Source organism: Trichophyton rubrum (assembly GCF_000151425.1).
Source record: "Trichophyton rubrum CBS 118892 genomic scaffold supercont2.3, whole genome shotgun sequence".
Classification (NCBI taxonomy): domain Eukaryota; kingdom Fungi; phylum Ascomycota; class Eurotiomycetes; order Onygenales; family Arthrodermataceae; genus Trichophyton; species Trichophyton rubrum.
In genome coordinates, this window is record NW_003456426.1 from 892,068 (window position 1) to 907,306 (window position 15,239).

General features: G+C 50.4%; 8 protein-coding genes across 10 annotated transcripts; 2 read left to right on the forward strand and 6 right to left on the reverse strand.

Annotated features, from left to right (window-relative positions):
* Positions 1 to 982: 982 nt before the first annotated feature.
* On the reverse strand, positions 983 to 3,061 carry TERG_03066 (uncharacterized protein; the record flags this gene model as incomplete). The annotated part of the gene is made up of 8 exons (XM_003235966.1): positions 983 to 1,144; positions 1,201 to 1,568; positions 1,624 to 1,802; positions 1,858 to 2,203; positions 2,261 to 2,588; positions 2,645 to 2,688; positions 2,746 to 2,797; positions 2,852 to 3,061. 8 exons carry the CDS (start codon positions 3,059 to 3,061, stop codon positions 983 to 985), a joined length of 1,689 nt encoding a protein of 562 aa, XP_003236014.1.
* Positions 3,062 to 4,292: 1,231 nt separating this feature from the next.
* Positions 4,293 to 5,475, forward strand: TERG_03067 (uncharacterized protein; the record flags this gene model as incomplete). The annotated part of the gene is made up of 2 exons (XM_003235967.1): positions 4,293 to 4,329; positions 4,403 to 5,475. 2 exons carry the CDS (start codon positions 4,293 to 4,295, stop codon positions 5,473 to 5,475), a joined length of 1,110 nt encoding a protein of 369 aa, XP_003236015.1.
* Positions 5,476 to 5,746: 271 nt separating this feature from the next.
* On the reverse strand, positions 5,747 to 6,248 carry TERG_03068 (uncharacterized protein; the record flags this gene model as incomplete). Its single annotated transcript, XM_003235968.1, has 3 exons — positions 5,747 to 5,848; positions 5,932 to 6,018; positions 6,084 to 6,248. The coding sequence occupies 3 exons, from the start codon at positions 6,246 to 6,248 to the stop codon at positions 5,747 to 5,749; spliced, it is 354 nt and encodes a 117-aa protein (XP_003236016.1).
* Positions 6,249 to 6,649: 401 nt separating this feature from the next.
* On the reverse strand, positions 6,650 to 7,408 carry TERG_03069 (uncharacterized protein; the record flags this gene model as incomplete). Its single annotated transcript, XM_003235969.1, has 1 exon — positions 6,650 to 7,408. One exon carries the CDS (start codon positions 7,406 to 7,408, stop codon positions 6,650 to 6,652), a length of 759 nt encoding a protein of 252 aa, XP_003236017.1.
* Positions 7,409 to 8,642: 1,234 nt separating this feature from the next.
* Positions 8,643 to 10,267, forward strand: TERG_03070 (uncharacterized protein; the record flags this gene model as incomplete). Of its 3 annotated transcripts, XM_003235970.1 has the most annotated exons (5): positions 8,643 to 8,647; positions 8,695 to 8,794; positions 8,854 to 9,203; positions 9,257 to 9,774; positions 9,837 to 10,267. In XM_003235970.1, 5 exons carry the CDS (start codon positions 8,643 to 8,645, stop codon positions 10,265 to 10,267), a joined length of 1,404 nt encoding a protein of 467 aa, XP_003236018.1. The 3 variants fall into 3 exon arrangements, with proteins under 3 accessions (XP_003236018.1, XP_047605824.1, XP_047605823.1); XM_047749502.1 differs by lacking the exon at positions 9,837 to 10,267 and having other exon boundaries at positions 9,257 to 9,836; XM_047749501.1 differs by lacking the exons at positions 8,643 to 8,647; positions 8,695 to 8,794 and having other exon boundaries at positions 8,905 to 9,203.
* Positions 10,268 to 10,585: 318 nt separating this feature from the next.
* On the reverse strand, positions 10,586 to 11,508 carry TERG_11942 (uncharacterized protein; the record flags this gene model as incomplete). The annotated part of the gene is made up of 4 exons (XM_003235971.2): positions 10,586 to 10,720; positions 10,779 to 11,180; positions 11,234 to 11,271; positions 11,340 to 11,508. 4 exons carry the CDS (start codon positions 11,506 to 11,508, stop codon positions 10,586 to 10,588), a joined length of 744 nt encoding a protein of 247 aa, XP_003236019.2.
* A 548-nt stretch (positions 11,509 to 12,056) lies between these two features.
* Positions 12,057 to 12,533, reverse strand: TERG_11943 (uncharacterized protein; the record flags this gene model as incomplete). The annotated part of the gene is made up of 2 exons (XM_047750977.1): positions 12,057 to 12,168; positions 12,241 to 12,533. 2 exons carry the CDS (start codon positions 12,531 to 12,533, stop codon positions 12,057 to 12,059), a joined length of 405 nt encoding a protein of 134 aa, XP_047605825.1.
* A 345-nt stretch (positions 12,534 to 12,878) lies between these two features.
* On the reverse strand, positions 12,879 to 14,923 carry TERG_03072 (uncharacterized protein; the record flags this gene model as incomplete). Its single annotated transcript, XM_003235972.2, has 1 exon — positions 12,879 to 14,923. One exon carries the CDS (start codon positions 14,921 to 14,923, stop codon positions 13,793 to 13,795), a length of 1,131 nt encoding a protein of 376 aa, XP_003236020.1. The 3' UTR covers positions 12,879 to 13,792.
* Positions 14,924 to 15,239: the final 316 nt, after the last annotated feature.

Below are 15,239 nucleotides of genomic sequence, written 5' to 3' on the forward strand. Positions count from 1 at the left end.
AGACTGTGTAGAGTATCCATGCATGCCCCTCGGCCGCCCCTGGGATGTCCCCGCCATGTCATAAATTCGCCGACTCTTAGCACATTCGCCGCCCGTCTTGGGAGGCGTCCCACCAAGGGGGCATGGCATGTCTGTGTCTACCAAGCGATGCTGTCATACATCTATCCTCATTCTGCTTTCCACACGTCCAAAACGTGGCTGTGATAGTGTTGTATGGTGTAATATAACGCCCTGTCAGCTGTTAAACAACAACAAATATGCACTCAAGACATATGCTAGTTCTCGTTGATGCATCCACCTCCCGCCCCAACAGCCGAAGCCCGAGGCAGCTAGTTAAGTGAGCTAAAGAATATTCTGTGTGTTAAGAATTGGGAGCTGAGAAAAGAAACCACCTCGGCTCGGATTTCAAGTATGACTGGGACGAGATATACGCTTCTGGGATCCCTATATCTTCCGACTGCGCCCATGGTCTTGCATTTAAGCATGGTCCTACCGATTGGCTATGGGATGATACAATCAATACGAGAATTTGGTTTGTGGTGGTGCATATGTACATTATTGTCGCTGGGGGAACCCCCAGGGTTGTCAAGATCGATGACATTGCTCACGCCCTTCATGTTTACGCACTTCTGGTTAACTTGAAAAGGGGTAATTCCCGAGGAGTCCCGGTTAGCTGCTGTGTTTTCGTTGGATAAGTCTGGGAAGCGAAGTAGCATGACTCCTTAGCCGAACGGCTACTTCTTGGGTTTACATGTGCATCGATCATAAGCATAAAATATACATTATCCATTACTAGTATTGTTAGATGCCCATAGAGGCAGCGTGTGATTAATATTCCGCCATGGGCCTTCTTCGTGGCCAATAATAAACTGTAGGGATTACCCAGGACATCACACCCACTCTCTGAGTGTTTCATTGAGAGAGGCTCAAGCAGATTAGTGGTTACTCCAAACTATTCATCTGATGAACAGACAAACACTATTCAAATGATGGAATTTTGTTTTGCAGCAACTGGTCTATCTTCACGTAACTCCTTTTCTGCCAGAGCATTCATATCTTCCTCCTTAGCATTGTAGCGACTGAAGAGGATCCAGAAAATAATGCCGGCCACCGCCGATGCGATAGACAATCCAGTATACATCCACTAATTCGAGGTTAGAGATGACCTACTGGTTACCATGGAGAGAAGATCAAACTTACCACAAGTTTAGGATCCTTAGCGACAGGGGATATGGCCATACCAAGGGCAGCACCAAATGCAGAGGTGAGCAAGAACATGGCCATGACGAATGATTTCATGGAAGGAGGCGCCTTCGTATAGGCGTATTCTAAGCCAGTAATGCTAGCGAATATTTCAGAGAGACCGATCATAAGATATGCAGGAGATTGGATGGCAACATGGACTTGATTTGGCAACTTTCCGTCCTTGCTCGCATCGCATTTCATAGGAGTGTTGTAGCATGGGGGGCTACTATAGATGAGATGCTGCACAATAGCGGCATAAGCCATTGCAATGGAGGCGAATAGGAAACCCGTGGTTATGCGTGTAATGGGCTTGAACTTAATACCTATGGTTATATTAGTGGATGTTATATATTTTAAGGGGAAGTAAGTACGACTTACCTCTCTTACGCAGCAGAGGATAAACGATCCTATCACAGATTGGAATGAATATGATGATTGCTAGAGGGTTAATGTTCTGCATAATATCGTTGGGAATCCCATGAAGTTGCATAGTTGCGGCTTGAGACACAAAGTTATTCACCATCTGCTGGTAACAAACCCAGTAGATAGGAAAATAGCTATATAACTAAAGTCAGTAATGGGAAGATGTAGGTTAGAATGTAAACCACTTACATGAAAACTCGACAAGCTACCAAGGCTCGTTTCATTTCATCCACGAACTGATCATCCCAGGGAAATACACGTCCACCGTTGTGCCGCTGGGAGGAGCTTTTAGCAGCATCTAGGTTTCCTCCATTTTTCATGCCAATATACATGACCTTGAAGGCACGAAGATAGATTGAGCCTTTTGGTGGCCGGACAACATAGAGTTTTCGACCCACAATCAGTACGACGAACCCAGCAATAAACATGCAAAGAGGAAGCAAGTAGGCAGCCCAGAATCCAATGTGTAGTTCTAGTTCCGTGGTTGCGATTGCAGCCAGTGATCCAGTGTTAATACACATATAGAAAATCATATCTGTGGATTCAATTAGCCTAGTCCATTGAAATGCGGCAAGGGGCTGATATCACTTACAGACACGCTCCACAGTGCGTGCAGGATCAACGATAACCCTTTCACCGGACTTTAGGGTCTTTATTTCAGGTTTTGTCGCAGTCACTTGCTCGGCAATCAAAGGGGATATATTGGACTTGATTCCGCCTGTGCCAAGCCCAACGATAATCATTGCTGCTACCAAACCACCAAGGGACGCTCCATTCTCAATGGCAACAGGAAGTGCTGTGCAGAACAGAACAATGAGGCCGGAGATATAGATCAAGGCAAAGATTACAATGGTGTTGTACTTTCCCATGTACTGATCTGCAATGATAGCACCAATGATGGGAGTGACATAGCACCAAAACTACAGACATGGAGAAGATTAGAGGAGTTCTGAGAAATCAACCGGGCCATCCATACCTGGAAAAAGCTGCTAAGTCCCGTTGCTGTGGATTGGCCAAGCCCTATTCAGAGCGTAAGTACAAAGACGAAGAATCTAGTTAACCATCAAAGTAGCTCACCAATCGCTCCAGGAACCCCACTGGGCTCCTTGTACTTATGCTGCATATAATTCTGAATACAACAGTTAGTGCGATAGTTCATAATGCTTATGCCCTAAGAACTTACCTGGAACGGCCCATTTAGACCATAGTACGCGAATCGCTCGCACAGCTCGACAATAGCAACGAGGAATGCCGACCATGGCAATTTACCGGCCACCTTTCTCAAAGTCGCAAGCTCCTCCTCTGTTGGCTCATTCTCGCTAGGGGTCGAGACAATTTCGCACACAGGAGAGCTGGGTGTTTGCTCAGGTTCAATGTCTTTTGGCTCAGCCATTTGAACACGTTTACCGTGGATTGACCGGGCTATTTGGGTATAGATATAATGAAAGGGATGGGGAAGTCTGAAGCTCTTGATATGGAGACGAGATGAGAGGATGGTGAGCAAAAAAAGCGCGTAGGTAGCCTAGCTGGGTATAAGAGGGAAGTTTTCCCACAATTCGACTGCGGGGTATCAAAAAAGAAGATGGTGGAAACATCATCAGGGTGGCATGGGAAAGTGAGACCGGTGGTGACGTTACCCCATGGTCCAATCCCTATTATGGTATGTATGCATCCATGGGTGAGTTTATAGTGTGTCAACCATGGAACTTGGACATTGTGAACATCGTTCGCCCTATGACGTTTTTCCACTTTGTTCCCTTGCACCAAGTTCAACGGCGGTCAGTGTTCTTTTATTTTCTAGTGCATAGCGGAAAGGAAAGTCGGTCGTGTATTCCCTTTTATGAGCCTATGCCTAGAAGTTGAAGATATGAAACATAGCATATAAAACATTGTTTACTTTATATGACGGCTGTGAGAGGAACTAAGCTTTTGCCCATCCATGGTCAAATTCAACCAATTTCCGGTCTTCTCATAACGGCCCAGCCTCCTTTCGCCTTGTTGATTAACTAGAGACTGGGAAGATTCAGCATAGACCGGTGGGAAGTTAATTAATAAACTGGTCATCGGCTTAGCCTGGAGTGCGTGACTCCTAGAGAATCGCATCGTCTCCCCGGTGGCTAAGAGATAGCTATAGAGCAGTATAACAAGATCCAAGGGTATATCCAGGTGGTTTTCGCGGGGCGGCAATGTGGCAATTCTCTCTTTCTCTCAGATTAGTTATCGTTCGTCGCAACGCCACCAGTTGGCGGCCAGAGTTATCCCCCGCTGGAATGGAAGTAACCCTATACAAAGTACGCCACGAATCTGCATTTTTAGTTCATGTAACTTTCCCTTCCGGGCAATGTGGCTGGTCGGCTTTCCAACTCGTGCCAGTCCTTGTGCGAAGGTGCTGTTTGATACTTGTTTGATACTCCGTAGTCACTCTACTCCATAGAATTGCTGAGGTTGAAGTGTTGAAGTCGCTTTAGAGTGACCACTGCTGGAGACGCACTAGTCCCGTTTGGGTAGCGCGAAGCCTTCGGCGGCTTTTGAGCCTTTTCAAGCTTCAACCAAGTCTATCGCCTGGAGCAAGCAGACGAAGGGTCGTGGTTTTACTTTTCTACACTGTCAGGGAAGTCTACGAGATGGAGAATTATTCGCTCTTAGATCAGGCGGATGAAGGTGAGTCCAGAGACCGCTTAGCTGGAATGCTAGGGGCGACGAAGGCATGTGCAAAGCTGACCAACTGTGACAGATGGGCTTCACAAATCCCGCCTATTAAACGTTGAAGAGAAGCCGTTCAAGCGGATAACAAAGCGCCTGCTTGCCCCAAACTCTCTAATATCCTCGCCGGCTTCATTTCTTGCAACTCCGCCCCCCGAGGCGACGCCTGGAAACGCCGATGCAATCCAGGAACATGAAGCAGAGAAGCAGAAAATGCTGGAGGAATGGAGACAGCTTCGAGAGGATATAACCTTGGATTTTACCGCATTTGAAAGCAGCCTTGTCCGAATCCAGCTTCTCCTGGCAAGTAACGAGAAGGAGCGGGAGCGATATGCGGCGGAGAAGCTAGAGATTATGGCGACCGCGCAAGAGGTTCGAGATAACACCACTGAGCTACGGCAGCAACTTGAAGAAGCGCAGAATACGCTTGCTCTACGAAAAACGTACGACGAGTTAGCGGACAAGATCACTTCTAACCGATTGCTTCGACCACGAGATGATCAGCAGGCGAACCTAGAAAAGCTGCATGCTGAGATTGCGAAACTAGAGAAGGAAAGCTCAGAATACGCGCAGACATGGGCCGAGCGAAGAGAACAGTTTGGTCGTATTGTTGACGAAGGGATGCATCTTAGGCGATTGATCAGAGACGAAAAGGAGGAAGTGGAGAGGCGAGAAGGGATGGAAGAGGACGACGACGGAGATGAAGGGGATGCTGGTTCCAAGGGGAAGAGGAGTGCGGTCAGCACGCCCCGGCCAGACCCAGAGAATAGCGTGACTCCTTCGCAACAGACCGGAACCGGTACTGGTGCTGGAGGGGAAGAAACGAATCCTATGGTTGCAAAGCTTCAGGCCGAGAAGTCTGGTCCTGCAACGCGTGGTGGCACTCCCCTTAGGCAGACCATTACTGCATCAGAAACTTCTACTCCAGAAGAAAAACAGGTTTCCAAAGACGACGGAGACGAGAATATGGTAGATGAGGGAGAGATTTCTGGGGACGAAGGGGAGGCTCAAGAGGGGACGACCTCGCAGGCTATTGAGGATGATTTTGAAGAAGGAGAAGAGATACATGATTCCCGGTCTACAGAGAAAATGGATACAACTTAGTCGACATGAGTGTTTGCCTTCAATTACTTCACCTTGCAAATCGTGAACGCCAGCCGCAGAACACACCAGGGCTTAAGACTTGACCCATTACTTACAATAAACCCTGAATACTTATTCATGAACTCGTTTTCACAAACACGGGCACAATTACAAGACGGAATGACCAATGAATTCCTTACAAGCCAGAACATATACATGTACAATTATCACCAGCCATTACGCTTGCCCCCGTTCACCGGTTTCCTCGGGTTAATGGTCAAAACTCCACGACCTACGAAATCTCCCTAACGGCGGTCTTGGCATGAGAGATCGCTTCCTTTGCAGCAGTTATCTGAGCGACGTCGCTCTCCGCGCCCTTTTGACCTTCTTCAGCCTAATACCCGACGAAGCGACGTAGGGATTAGTTATGATTCACGAGATAGACAGCAGCTAGCAGATGTAGAATGCAAAACTCACAAGCAAACGCTCCAACTTTGCAACCGCCTCGTTTATCTTCATTTTGAGCTGGGGAAGAAGCTTCTCAGTCTCCTCTAGAGCTTTGCGCTGAAAGCTGTTAGCGCCGTAAACACACCTACACTAGAAGAGTAGACAGGAAGGGGTGATCCAACCTCTTGATTGAGCATGTACTCGCGGTTCTCGTCGTCGGAGGTCTCCTCTGATAGCTTCTCGAGACGCTGTTCCTGGTCCTTCTTCTCGCGCTGGTAGGATGCTTCTTCCTTGACCAGCCTCTGGACAGCGCCAGTTGCAATGGAGAGCGGTGTCGAGGGCGCCATTATACAGCACTGCGAAAGAGAGGCCCGTGGGGTATCTTGGACAGTATGCTATCGAGCAGGCGGCCGCAGCGAGACTGACGTTGCTGTCTTTGTTGCTTCGTGAGCTGTGGATGTTGTTTCAGCGTCGAAAAAGCACAAGCGGGTGGGATGTATTCTTATAGATAAGATCACGTGGGTCCTGCTGATGTCATCATGATAGGAGACGTGATATAAAGGACGCCCGTTCAGGATATTCTCATTCGGGCTGATACACGGCGATGGACGAGGGCGAAGGACGAGGATGGCGATGGAGGGTGAGAGGAGCATGAGAAGAGATGAAGAAAACGTCATGGCTATCTTTATGGAGAGCAGCTAGCATCAACTAAGATACAGACGAGTCGGCAGAGCAGCAACAGGCTTAACTACGAGCCAACTTCGACAGTGAGACAGAGCGCCGGCCCTCGCTGGGTATCGTAAAGGCCCATCTCGTTGGAAATGCGCAGAGCAACCTCTTTCCAGGCGATCGTCACCTTGACCAGGCCCGTGGGAATCTTCCTGGCTTCGTCGGCCGGCTCCTCGGCACGCCAGCCCAGCTTCTGGTCGTTGATCGTGTCATCCGAACCCCCAGCCAGTCGCCAAAAGGAGCGTCTCAGCTTTCCTTTTGGTGCGGGTGCCGGCTGCTGCTGCTGTTGACTGTGCTGCTCCGGCTCATGTTCAGAGACGGCGGCGGCGTCAGTGGGCTGCTCGTAGATTCGGTGGCCGGACGCTGCGAGCCGGGCACGCAAGGCGGAGTCCAGCTCAGCGATGACGGCGGGCTGTCGCCAAAACTCCATGGTGTGGCCCTGGCCCTGGAGACGGACGAGCTTGACCACCTCGTCGGAAGGGAAGCCCATGACCTGGGGCTCCTGTGGGGTGGCGGCGGCTGCATTGCCGGCGGCGTCCTGGAGACTGGCGACGGAAGAAGGGACGAGGACGAAGGTGGTCTTGTATAGGCCGTCGCTGCCCTGGGAGAAGAGGAGAGGGTCGACGTATGCAGTGAGAATGGACTGGATGCGTTGTGTCCTTGTTTCTGCAAGGTGCTGTGGGAGCAGAGATGGAGGCGGGCTGGCATGCAGAGGCTGCTTCCTGTCCTGCCCAAAGGAGGCCTCGGACTCTTCGTACGAGGGAACCTTTTCGTCCATTATTATGAAGTCGCAAAGATGACGAAACGGGATAAATAAGGGCTATAGCTATAGCCTGGTTTGTTTTTTATTTATTTTTTATTTTTTATTTTTATTTTTATTTTGGGGGGGAAGGGGGGCCTCCGCAGGCCAGACAGGTATCTCGACGGATGTGCGTTATGTACGGTGTTGGCCTCCCAAGGTACGGAAGACCGGTAGATATATTCGCCAGCCATGCAACAGCGGAGGCTTCGGCTGGATGGCACCAGATTTACCGGCAGGCTGACATGGGATATGCATCATCGCTTGCGCGATTCCGAGTCCCAAGAGCCAGACTTGCTCCCACATTCGCCGGGACGAACCGCCAACCAGCAACCAAACTATCGAAACCCCCTACCCAGCAGCATATGACATATAGTATGGCATGCACTGCCCCAAACAGCACAGGCGACAGGAGGAGCGAACGAGTGCCCGGCAGCTCCAAGCCTTGCGCCATGCTCCATTTCTCCCCTTGCTCACCCGCTCCGCTCCGCCAATGAGGCTGTTCGCTCGTGTCGGCTAGCGAGATGATCCATGGCCAGTTCTGGATCAACATGCGGCTCTGATCTCCGCACCAGCGTCAGCGGAGGTTCGTTCGTTTGAAAGCGCCGCAGCAAAAAGGCGCGTGGGTGTTGCTGGTAACGGTCTATGGAGTAACAGGGAGATGGTCCATGCCGGCAGAGCAGACAAGGCGGCTTTTGCTCGTTTATTGCGCCCCGGGCTGCTCGTATCCCTGGGCCAGAGATGTGTTTCCAAGGGAGAGTATGGGATGGCGGACGGTTCCGCTGGAGAACTCAACCGTAATCCCTGCATGGCAATGCAGTTTGCGCCGTGTAGCCGTTTTTCCGCTGGATATGGGAGCAAGACTGGGGGTTTTAGAGCTTGGGCGATAGCTTGCGTCCCTTCTTTGCCCCAATACGATGTGCGGCGGCTCTCTGACTGTATCGCCTCCTCTTCAAGCGCCGCCTGGCCAGCTGGTTATATAAACCCCTTCGTGGGCTCCAGCTTTCTTCTCTCCCACATCTTCATCTTCATCTTCATCACCACCACGACCATACTCTCTCATACCCATACTCACACTCATAATATCCGGCTGTGAGACATTTACATCCGAAGCGCGAAACACCCAGAAGCTCATACGCTCTACCAACCTCAACAGCTATAATAGCTACACTCAATACAAATCCACATCTTATTCTACGAACCTCCGCTCACCATGTGGTAAGTCTCCGCCGAGAGTTGCTTAAATACCGTCTAACATCACATAGGTATAACGTCTCCGAGCCAAATGAGTACCTGGTCATCACCGGTGCTGGCATCCAAGATGTCCTCATCAAGAAGACGGCCTTTCTCCTACCATGGCAGAAGGTAAAGCACCGTGGTCTACAGAGGCATCCAGGAGTTTCATTACTAACAGCTACTCATAGTGTACTCGTATTTCCATCTCGCCCTTCGACTTTTCCCTTAACTTGCAGGCTATGACCATCGAGAAACTCCAGTTTTCTCTTCCTGCAGTCTTCACCATCGGCCCAGACAACAACCTCGCCTCCCTCAAGAAATACGCCCTTCTGCTCTCTGGAAAACCTGGCCGCCAGGGCAGCTCCTCCCATACGTCTGGAAACTATGTTCAGGATATCGTCAAGGGCATCATTGAGGGCGAGACTCGAGTCATCGTCTCGGGCATGACAATGGAAGAGATCTTCAAGGAACGCCAGCTCTTCAAGCAACATGTTATCGACAACGTTCAAAAGGAACTAGACCAGTTCGGTCTCAGAATGTAAGCTACCGTCCGTTTATATTAAAAGAAGGTCGCAGACTCACATGCAATAGTTACAACGCCAACGTCAAGGAGCTCCAGGATGCTCCCGGAAGCGAATATTTCACATATCTTAGCCGTAAGGCCCATGAAGGTGCCCTCAACCAGTCCAAGGTCGAGGTCGCCGAAGCTCGCATGAGAGGAGAAATCGGAGAAGCCGAGAAACGAGGAAAGACAAAGCAAGAGATATCTAGAATCGACGCTGAGACGGCAGTCCTCGAGACCAAGCGTCGAAGTGATAAGCTCCAGGCCGATGCCCAGCTCACCAACCGCCAGACTGAGCTCAACATGGGAATCGAGCTTGCAAGGATCGAGGCAAAGCGACATGCCGAAGCAAAGGATTCCGAGCTGCAGAAACACGTCGAGACCAAGCGTGCCGAGACCGAGCTCGAGAGACTTCGAGCACTCGATGTCACCAAGAGCAAAGCCGCCAGAGAGGCTGCAGAACAGACCGCTGAAGCCACCTACTTCAGCCGCACTAAGGAAGCAGATGCCAGCTTGTACCGTAGCAAGATGGAAGCAGATGCAACCTGTATGCATATCCATACCCTTTCTCCAGCCCATGTGTACACTCTTATACTAACCGACCGATAGTCTATCGCCAAACCAAAGAAGCCGAAGCTGCGTTCTTCGCTAAACAGAAAGAAGCCGAGGCCATGGCAGAAATGGCAAAGGGCTACGGAGCCATGGCCGATGTTCTTGGAGGGCCACAAGGTCTTCTCCAGTACATGATGATCCAAAGCGGTACCTACGAGAAGCTCGCCAAAGCAAATGGCCAAGCTATACAGGGTCTTCAGCCCAAGATCTCCGTCTGGAACACCGGAAATGCAGACGGAAATTCCAGCGCCGCAGATGCAACCGCACCACTCCGCAACCTCATGCAGTCGATGCCTCCGCTCTTCTCTACCATTCATGAACAGACTGGCATTGCACCACCAAACTGGATGGTTCAAATGCCACCACCGGAGAAGCAGCATCCAGTCAACCCCCAGAAGTTTGCGGGGGCTAAGGCTAACGGGAATTAAAAGGAGGACTAACATTGTCTGCCCATCTGTTCCCCGTGTCTACCTCACTTCTCTTACTTTTTAGTTCCTTGATTTATACCCCATGCAAACCGTCACTCGTATCTTTACACCTCACTGCTATCAGTTTCTGTCAGCCTATACGCGCCTGATCTGAGTGAGTAGGCATTGGCAGAAGCATCTAATGTCTCTCGCTATCTTTACACCCAAGGCTCTTTTCTTTTGTTCGGCAACTTTGATTTAACAATAGACGCATCATTAGCACTAATAGCATTACCTTATCATTAACCCAACGCCAGGATTTATAGGATAATCCGCCACCTAATCAAACTTGTAGCCTCTGAACTTCCTGGTAGGCACACCTCTCTCAAACATGATGTCAAGCTCTTCATACGTCCTGCCCTTTGTCTCTGGGACTCTGAAAAATGTCCAGATGAAACATATCGTAGCAAGACCCTGGAAAGAGGATATTTCAGTATCAGTCTCTAATCCCGCAATTTGAGCCAATACATACCCCGAAGAAAAATCCCAGTTTCCCCCGCCAGTTCGCTGCATCGGGGTTAATCATGTACGGAATCGCAACCGTCATGACGATACCAAGCATCGCTTGCACAGCAGTGGCCAACGCAATGGTCTTCGACCGGACTTTTGTCGCTGAGCATTCGCACAGGATGACGAAACACACAGGCCCAACGGACAGGCTATACGCAAAGTTCCAGACTACCATCATCGATGCCTGGGCCCAGATGACGTTGGGGCGTTTTTCGTAGTCTGGAACGCAGTCGAGGATGCCGATGACGAACTGGAGGACGGCGAGCATCGCTAGGCCGTTGCGGTAGATGGTACGACGGCCGAAATATGCGAGCTCGAACCACGAGAGAACAGTACCCAGAAACCCAACGCCGAGAAACCCGAGCTGTTATTTGTGAGAAACGGAAGCTTGTTTCGAAAGAGGGAAATAGAACTGACCCCCATGTTGAAGGCATCATCGGTGCTAAGCCCAGCAACTACGGCAGAAGTCAGCGCGGTGTCAGTGACTATGCTGGGTCCTGGGGGTGATGGAAAGCATGAATACGGGTGAAGAAATAGTTTGAATAGCCAACAAGATATATCCCGCTGAGGACCTGGATTGCATAAACTCCAACAGCGATCTCGGTGCGCCTAGCGTTCACGCTCTTGAAGCAGTCGAGAAGTGTAGTGCCGGCTTCCATATGCTGCTCCAATCTGTCCGTTTCGATAATCATAGTCTAGAGCGAGGGAAGAGAGCGAAAGGATTCAGCAACAACAGGCTCATGGATTATCCCCCGGGCAGCCACTTACAAGATCCGGTCTGACGTCAACTTTGGACGATGCCAGGCGACGTAGTGATTTCTCTGCATCTTCCGTTCTCTCCTTTCTCACCAGCCACCAGGGGCTCTCAGGGGCAAAGGGAACTGTGCACAGTATCATGGCTGGCCAAACCCACTGTAGAGCAAAGGGCAGACTATACGCCCAGTGCGAATCCAGATTGTGTGTGCCGGCAGAGATGCCGTTGGCAAGGAACTGGCCGGTCACAAAGCACAGGTTGACGTAGGACGTCAGGATGCCGCGCAGGGCCACCGGACAGACCTCAGAGGCATACGTGGGCGCGATGACAGTGTATGTGCCCAAGACCAGGCCACCGAGCAGCTGGCCGACAATCAGGACCTCGAGTGAACGGGCGAAGAACTGGATGAAAACAAACCCAGCCGTCATCGCCACACAAGCCTGTCGGGAAGAGCGCAAGAAAGGATGAGCTGTCCATCTCGTCCGTCTATCGATGCGTGGAGGCCATACGTACGAGAAACGTCCGCTTTCTACCGAACCACTCCATGGGATAGCTCACAAGCAGTGCGCCAACGACCTGTCCGATGGGGCTTCCCATGCTGCTCCGCCACGTTAATTAATACATGATCCGTATGATCCATGTGCGTACCGTCTCATCGCTGCCTGCTCACCTCAGGCCCGACTGCCAGGCAGCGGATATGTTCCACTGGCCCTCACGCTGGTATCCAAAATCTCGCCGAAACCTGGCCACCGGGAACATATTCCCTACCACCTGGGCGTCAAACCCGTTCATGATGACGCCCATGCAGAAGAGTAGCGACCACGCAGTGGCCTTTGGGTATAGCTTGATCGCCTCGACGACGCCCGTCTCATGTCCCTTCTGCGTTGCCCGCCGCACTTCGGCTTCCCGCTCCTCCTGGTTCAGCTTGTGCAGGTCATCGTCGTCCGCCGCCGGCAGTGCCATCGTGGACAGCCCGGCTGCTAGTTTCAGTCTCTGCGCCGCTAGCTAGTTGTCGGCTGGATCTCGAGCTGGCTCACGGCCTCGGGGTGATTCTCTTTCTTCGCCACTGTTATCTTTGTACACGGGGGAGCAGCGGTGCATCTATACCCCCATCAATATACGGGGTAAGTAACATGGGGTTTCGGCCCTCGACTCGTAGAAATACGAGGAGGTGCTGTAGGCATCTTGTACTTCGGTCTCCAGCGTGTCAGAAGCGGCTGGGCGGGCAAGGCCTCCCCTTGATGGGCCATGGGCTTCCTCTAGAGGAGCTGTTGGGCTTTTATCCAACATCTTCGTTGTCAATTTCCCCCGGGTTTTCGTCAGTTTTCTTTGCCTCCTCTACAACGACATCCTCACTCGCCAGCCAGTCGCTGAGGAGTGGGTGAGGTTTTTACGTGAAGATGGCGAGAAGCCGCTATGGGTGTCTTCGCCTGTAGGTCTGCAGAGGTCATCATATTTCCTCTTATTCGATTCCGCTGACGTGCATGTCAATCCTCTTACACTGGCTTATATCTCAGAGCATCGTCCTTGTTCAGTCTAGCACATCTGGACCTGGTCCAGATGGTGTGCGTCTCCGCGGGTTGGATTATCCTGAGGATATTCTCTCTGCGGGAGCATCTTTACTCTCACCCTCGCGCTACTCATGGCAGTGGCGATACTGTTGAATGCCGTTACCAGGACATACAAAGGCATTCCTGCAGGGTTTCAACTCATGGGACTCAATAGCACTGGCATCCGAGCTATTTGCCAGCGGCCCGAGAGAGATTCTCATGCAGTTTTCTTCCCTATCAGAATTGGCGTTGTTTAGAGCGATTCGGGCGAACATCCACACAAAGTAGTATTTTCAGCCGACTCTGAGATTTCGGACACCCAATCACGAGGAACAATACCTTCAGCCTGTCTTTATCCGTGGGAAGGGCATTCAATACCGATTCGTCTCCAGCGCTAGAAAGAGAAAGTTGAAGAGTAATGTCTGCATGGCCGTGGCTCGTGTATGGCATCACCGTGGTGTTGATAATTGGAAACGGTCGAGGAAACACCGTCAGTAGATGTTTATTAAACTTGGAGAGTATCAAGCTGTAATTAGTGGATTTAGATTGTCTGTTTATCAGTATGTTATATCTGGCTCATACATATGAGATTCAAGTGAAGGGAAACAGAAAGATAATGCTTCGTCGTAATATACGCTTGCTCCGTACAAAGATAAACCAAATCACAAGTCGTCAATCCCGGGTGGAAAGGCTTTGTCTCCAATGGTAACACTCCATAGCGTGTGCTGGAAGCTCACTCTTTAACATGAGATATGGTTTCGACGCCTTGCATCGCTTACACATTAGGCCAAGCTCAAGGGTATCGTCTGGCAGTAAATATGGAAATCGTATTGATGCCATGCCGCAGAATTCATTCCGTATTTCGCCCTCCCAATCCGGTGTGGGCTCTCCATCCAGGTCAAAGCCGTCCTCCTCCTCAGGTAGCAAGGGCGGCGAGGGCAGCCATTGCGAGAAGCCATTGGCCGGCCGACTAGACTCGTTCCATACGGACCTGTTTATCATGGGGCCTTGTTCGCTCGGAATCCCATAAATGTCGCTGGGCCACTCTTCCAACGTAACCGGCCTACCTTCAATGGATTCCTTCTGGCCGTGTTCATCCAGCTCATTATCTGGGTCGTGATAGACCCCGCCACACATAACAAATACAGGATGTAAGTCAGGCATCGTGCCATTATTCTCGGCAAGTCGTGCCGCGCCTTTGACAGGGACGAGCATCGGCCGTCGGTATTCTTTGACCTCCTGGTGTTTGTAGGTACCGGGAATACCTTTCATCACAGGAAGCTTGTTAAGATCACGCATCGTGAGTCCGTAGACTCCCTGAGCTATTGAAAGAGAGACTACCCAGAAGGATTGGTTCTCGGCCACACATATATGGCAGCATCGCTCTCCGGTTGGGAGGAATAAAAAGGTACCAAACTCTCCACACGAGACGCAAGCTTTAGACCGCAAGACAGCGTATAGTCTATCTGCCGAATAATAGCGAAGTAGATTAGATTTTCTAAGGACCATCAGGGTATCTGGTATATATTTTATAAGATCACGGTATGGTGGTAGTAGTGACTCTATAACTCTGCCTTGTCGAGAAGTACGCGAAAGACAAGATAGAGACCAAAGATCTAATAGATGCAAGACTTGATATAAAATCTCGAGAGGTAGCCGGTCGAGAAGGCCTAGGGATGATGGATCAGGACGGTGCTTCAGAGTTGATAGTGGTGGCGGTTTAATGTCATCGATTGTGATTTGCTCGTCTGCTGGAAAGTCGAGGGGGCCAAATACGTCTTCATCGTATGGCGTCGTGGACATGGCTGTAGTTATCGCGGGTCTATGTCAATGATGGAACATGGAAGCTTTAAGATATGGGTGAGCCAAAAGAGGTTGATTCTTTTTAGATGATGAGCAAAAACGTGTGGAGAAGTAGGAATATAATATCCTTTGTTATTTACATGGGTATTCTGGCTTTGGTGACGTAACTAGTGCCTATCATTCAAACACGCCGGACTCGAAACATGTAATATTAGATTAGATTATAAGGTCCCTAGTGATCTATTACTAGTACTCCGTAGCTGTCTTGTCTATTCATATCTCGTCTATCCATAATCTTTCTATCGAAAAGCCCTGT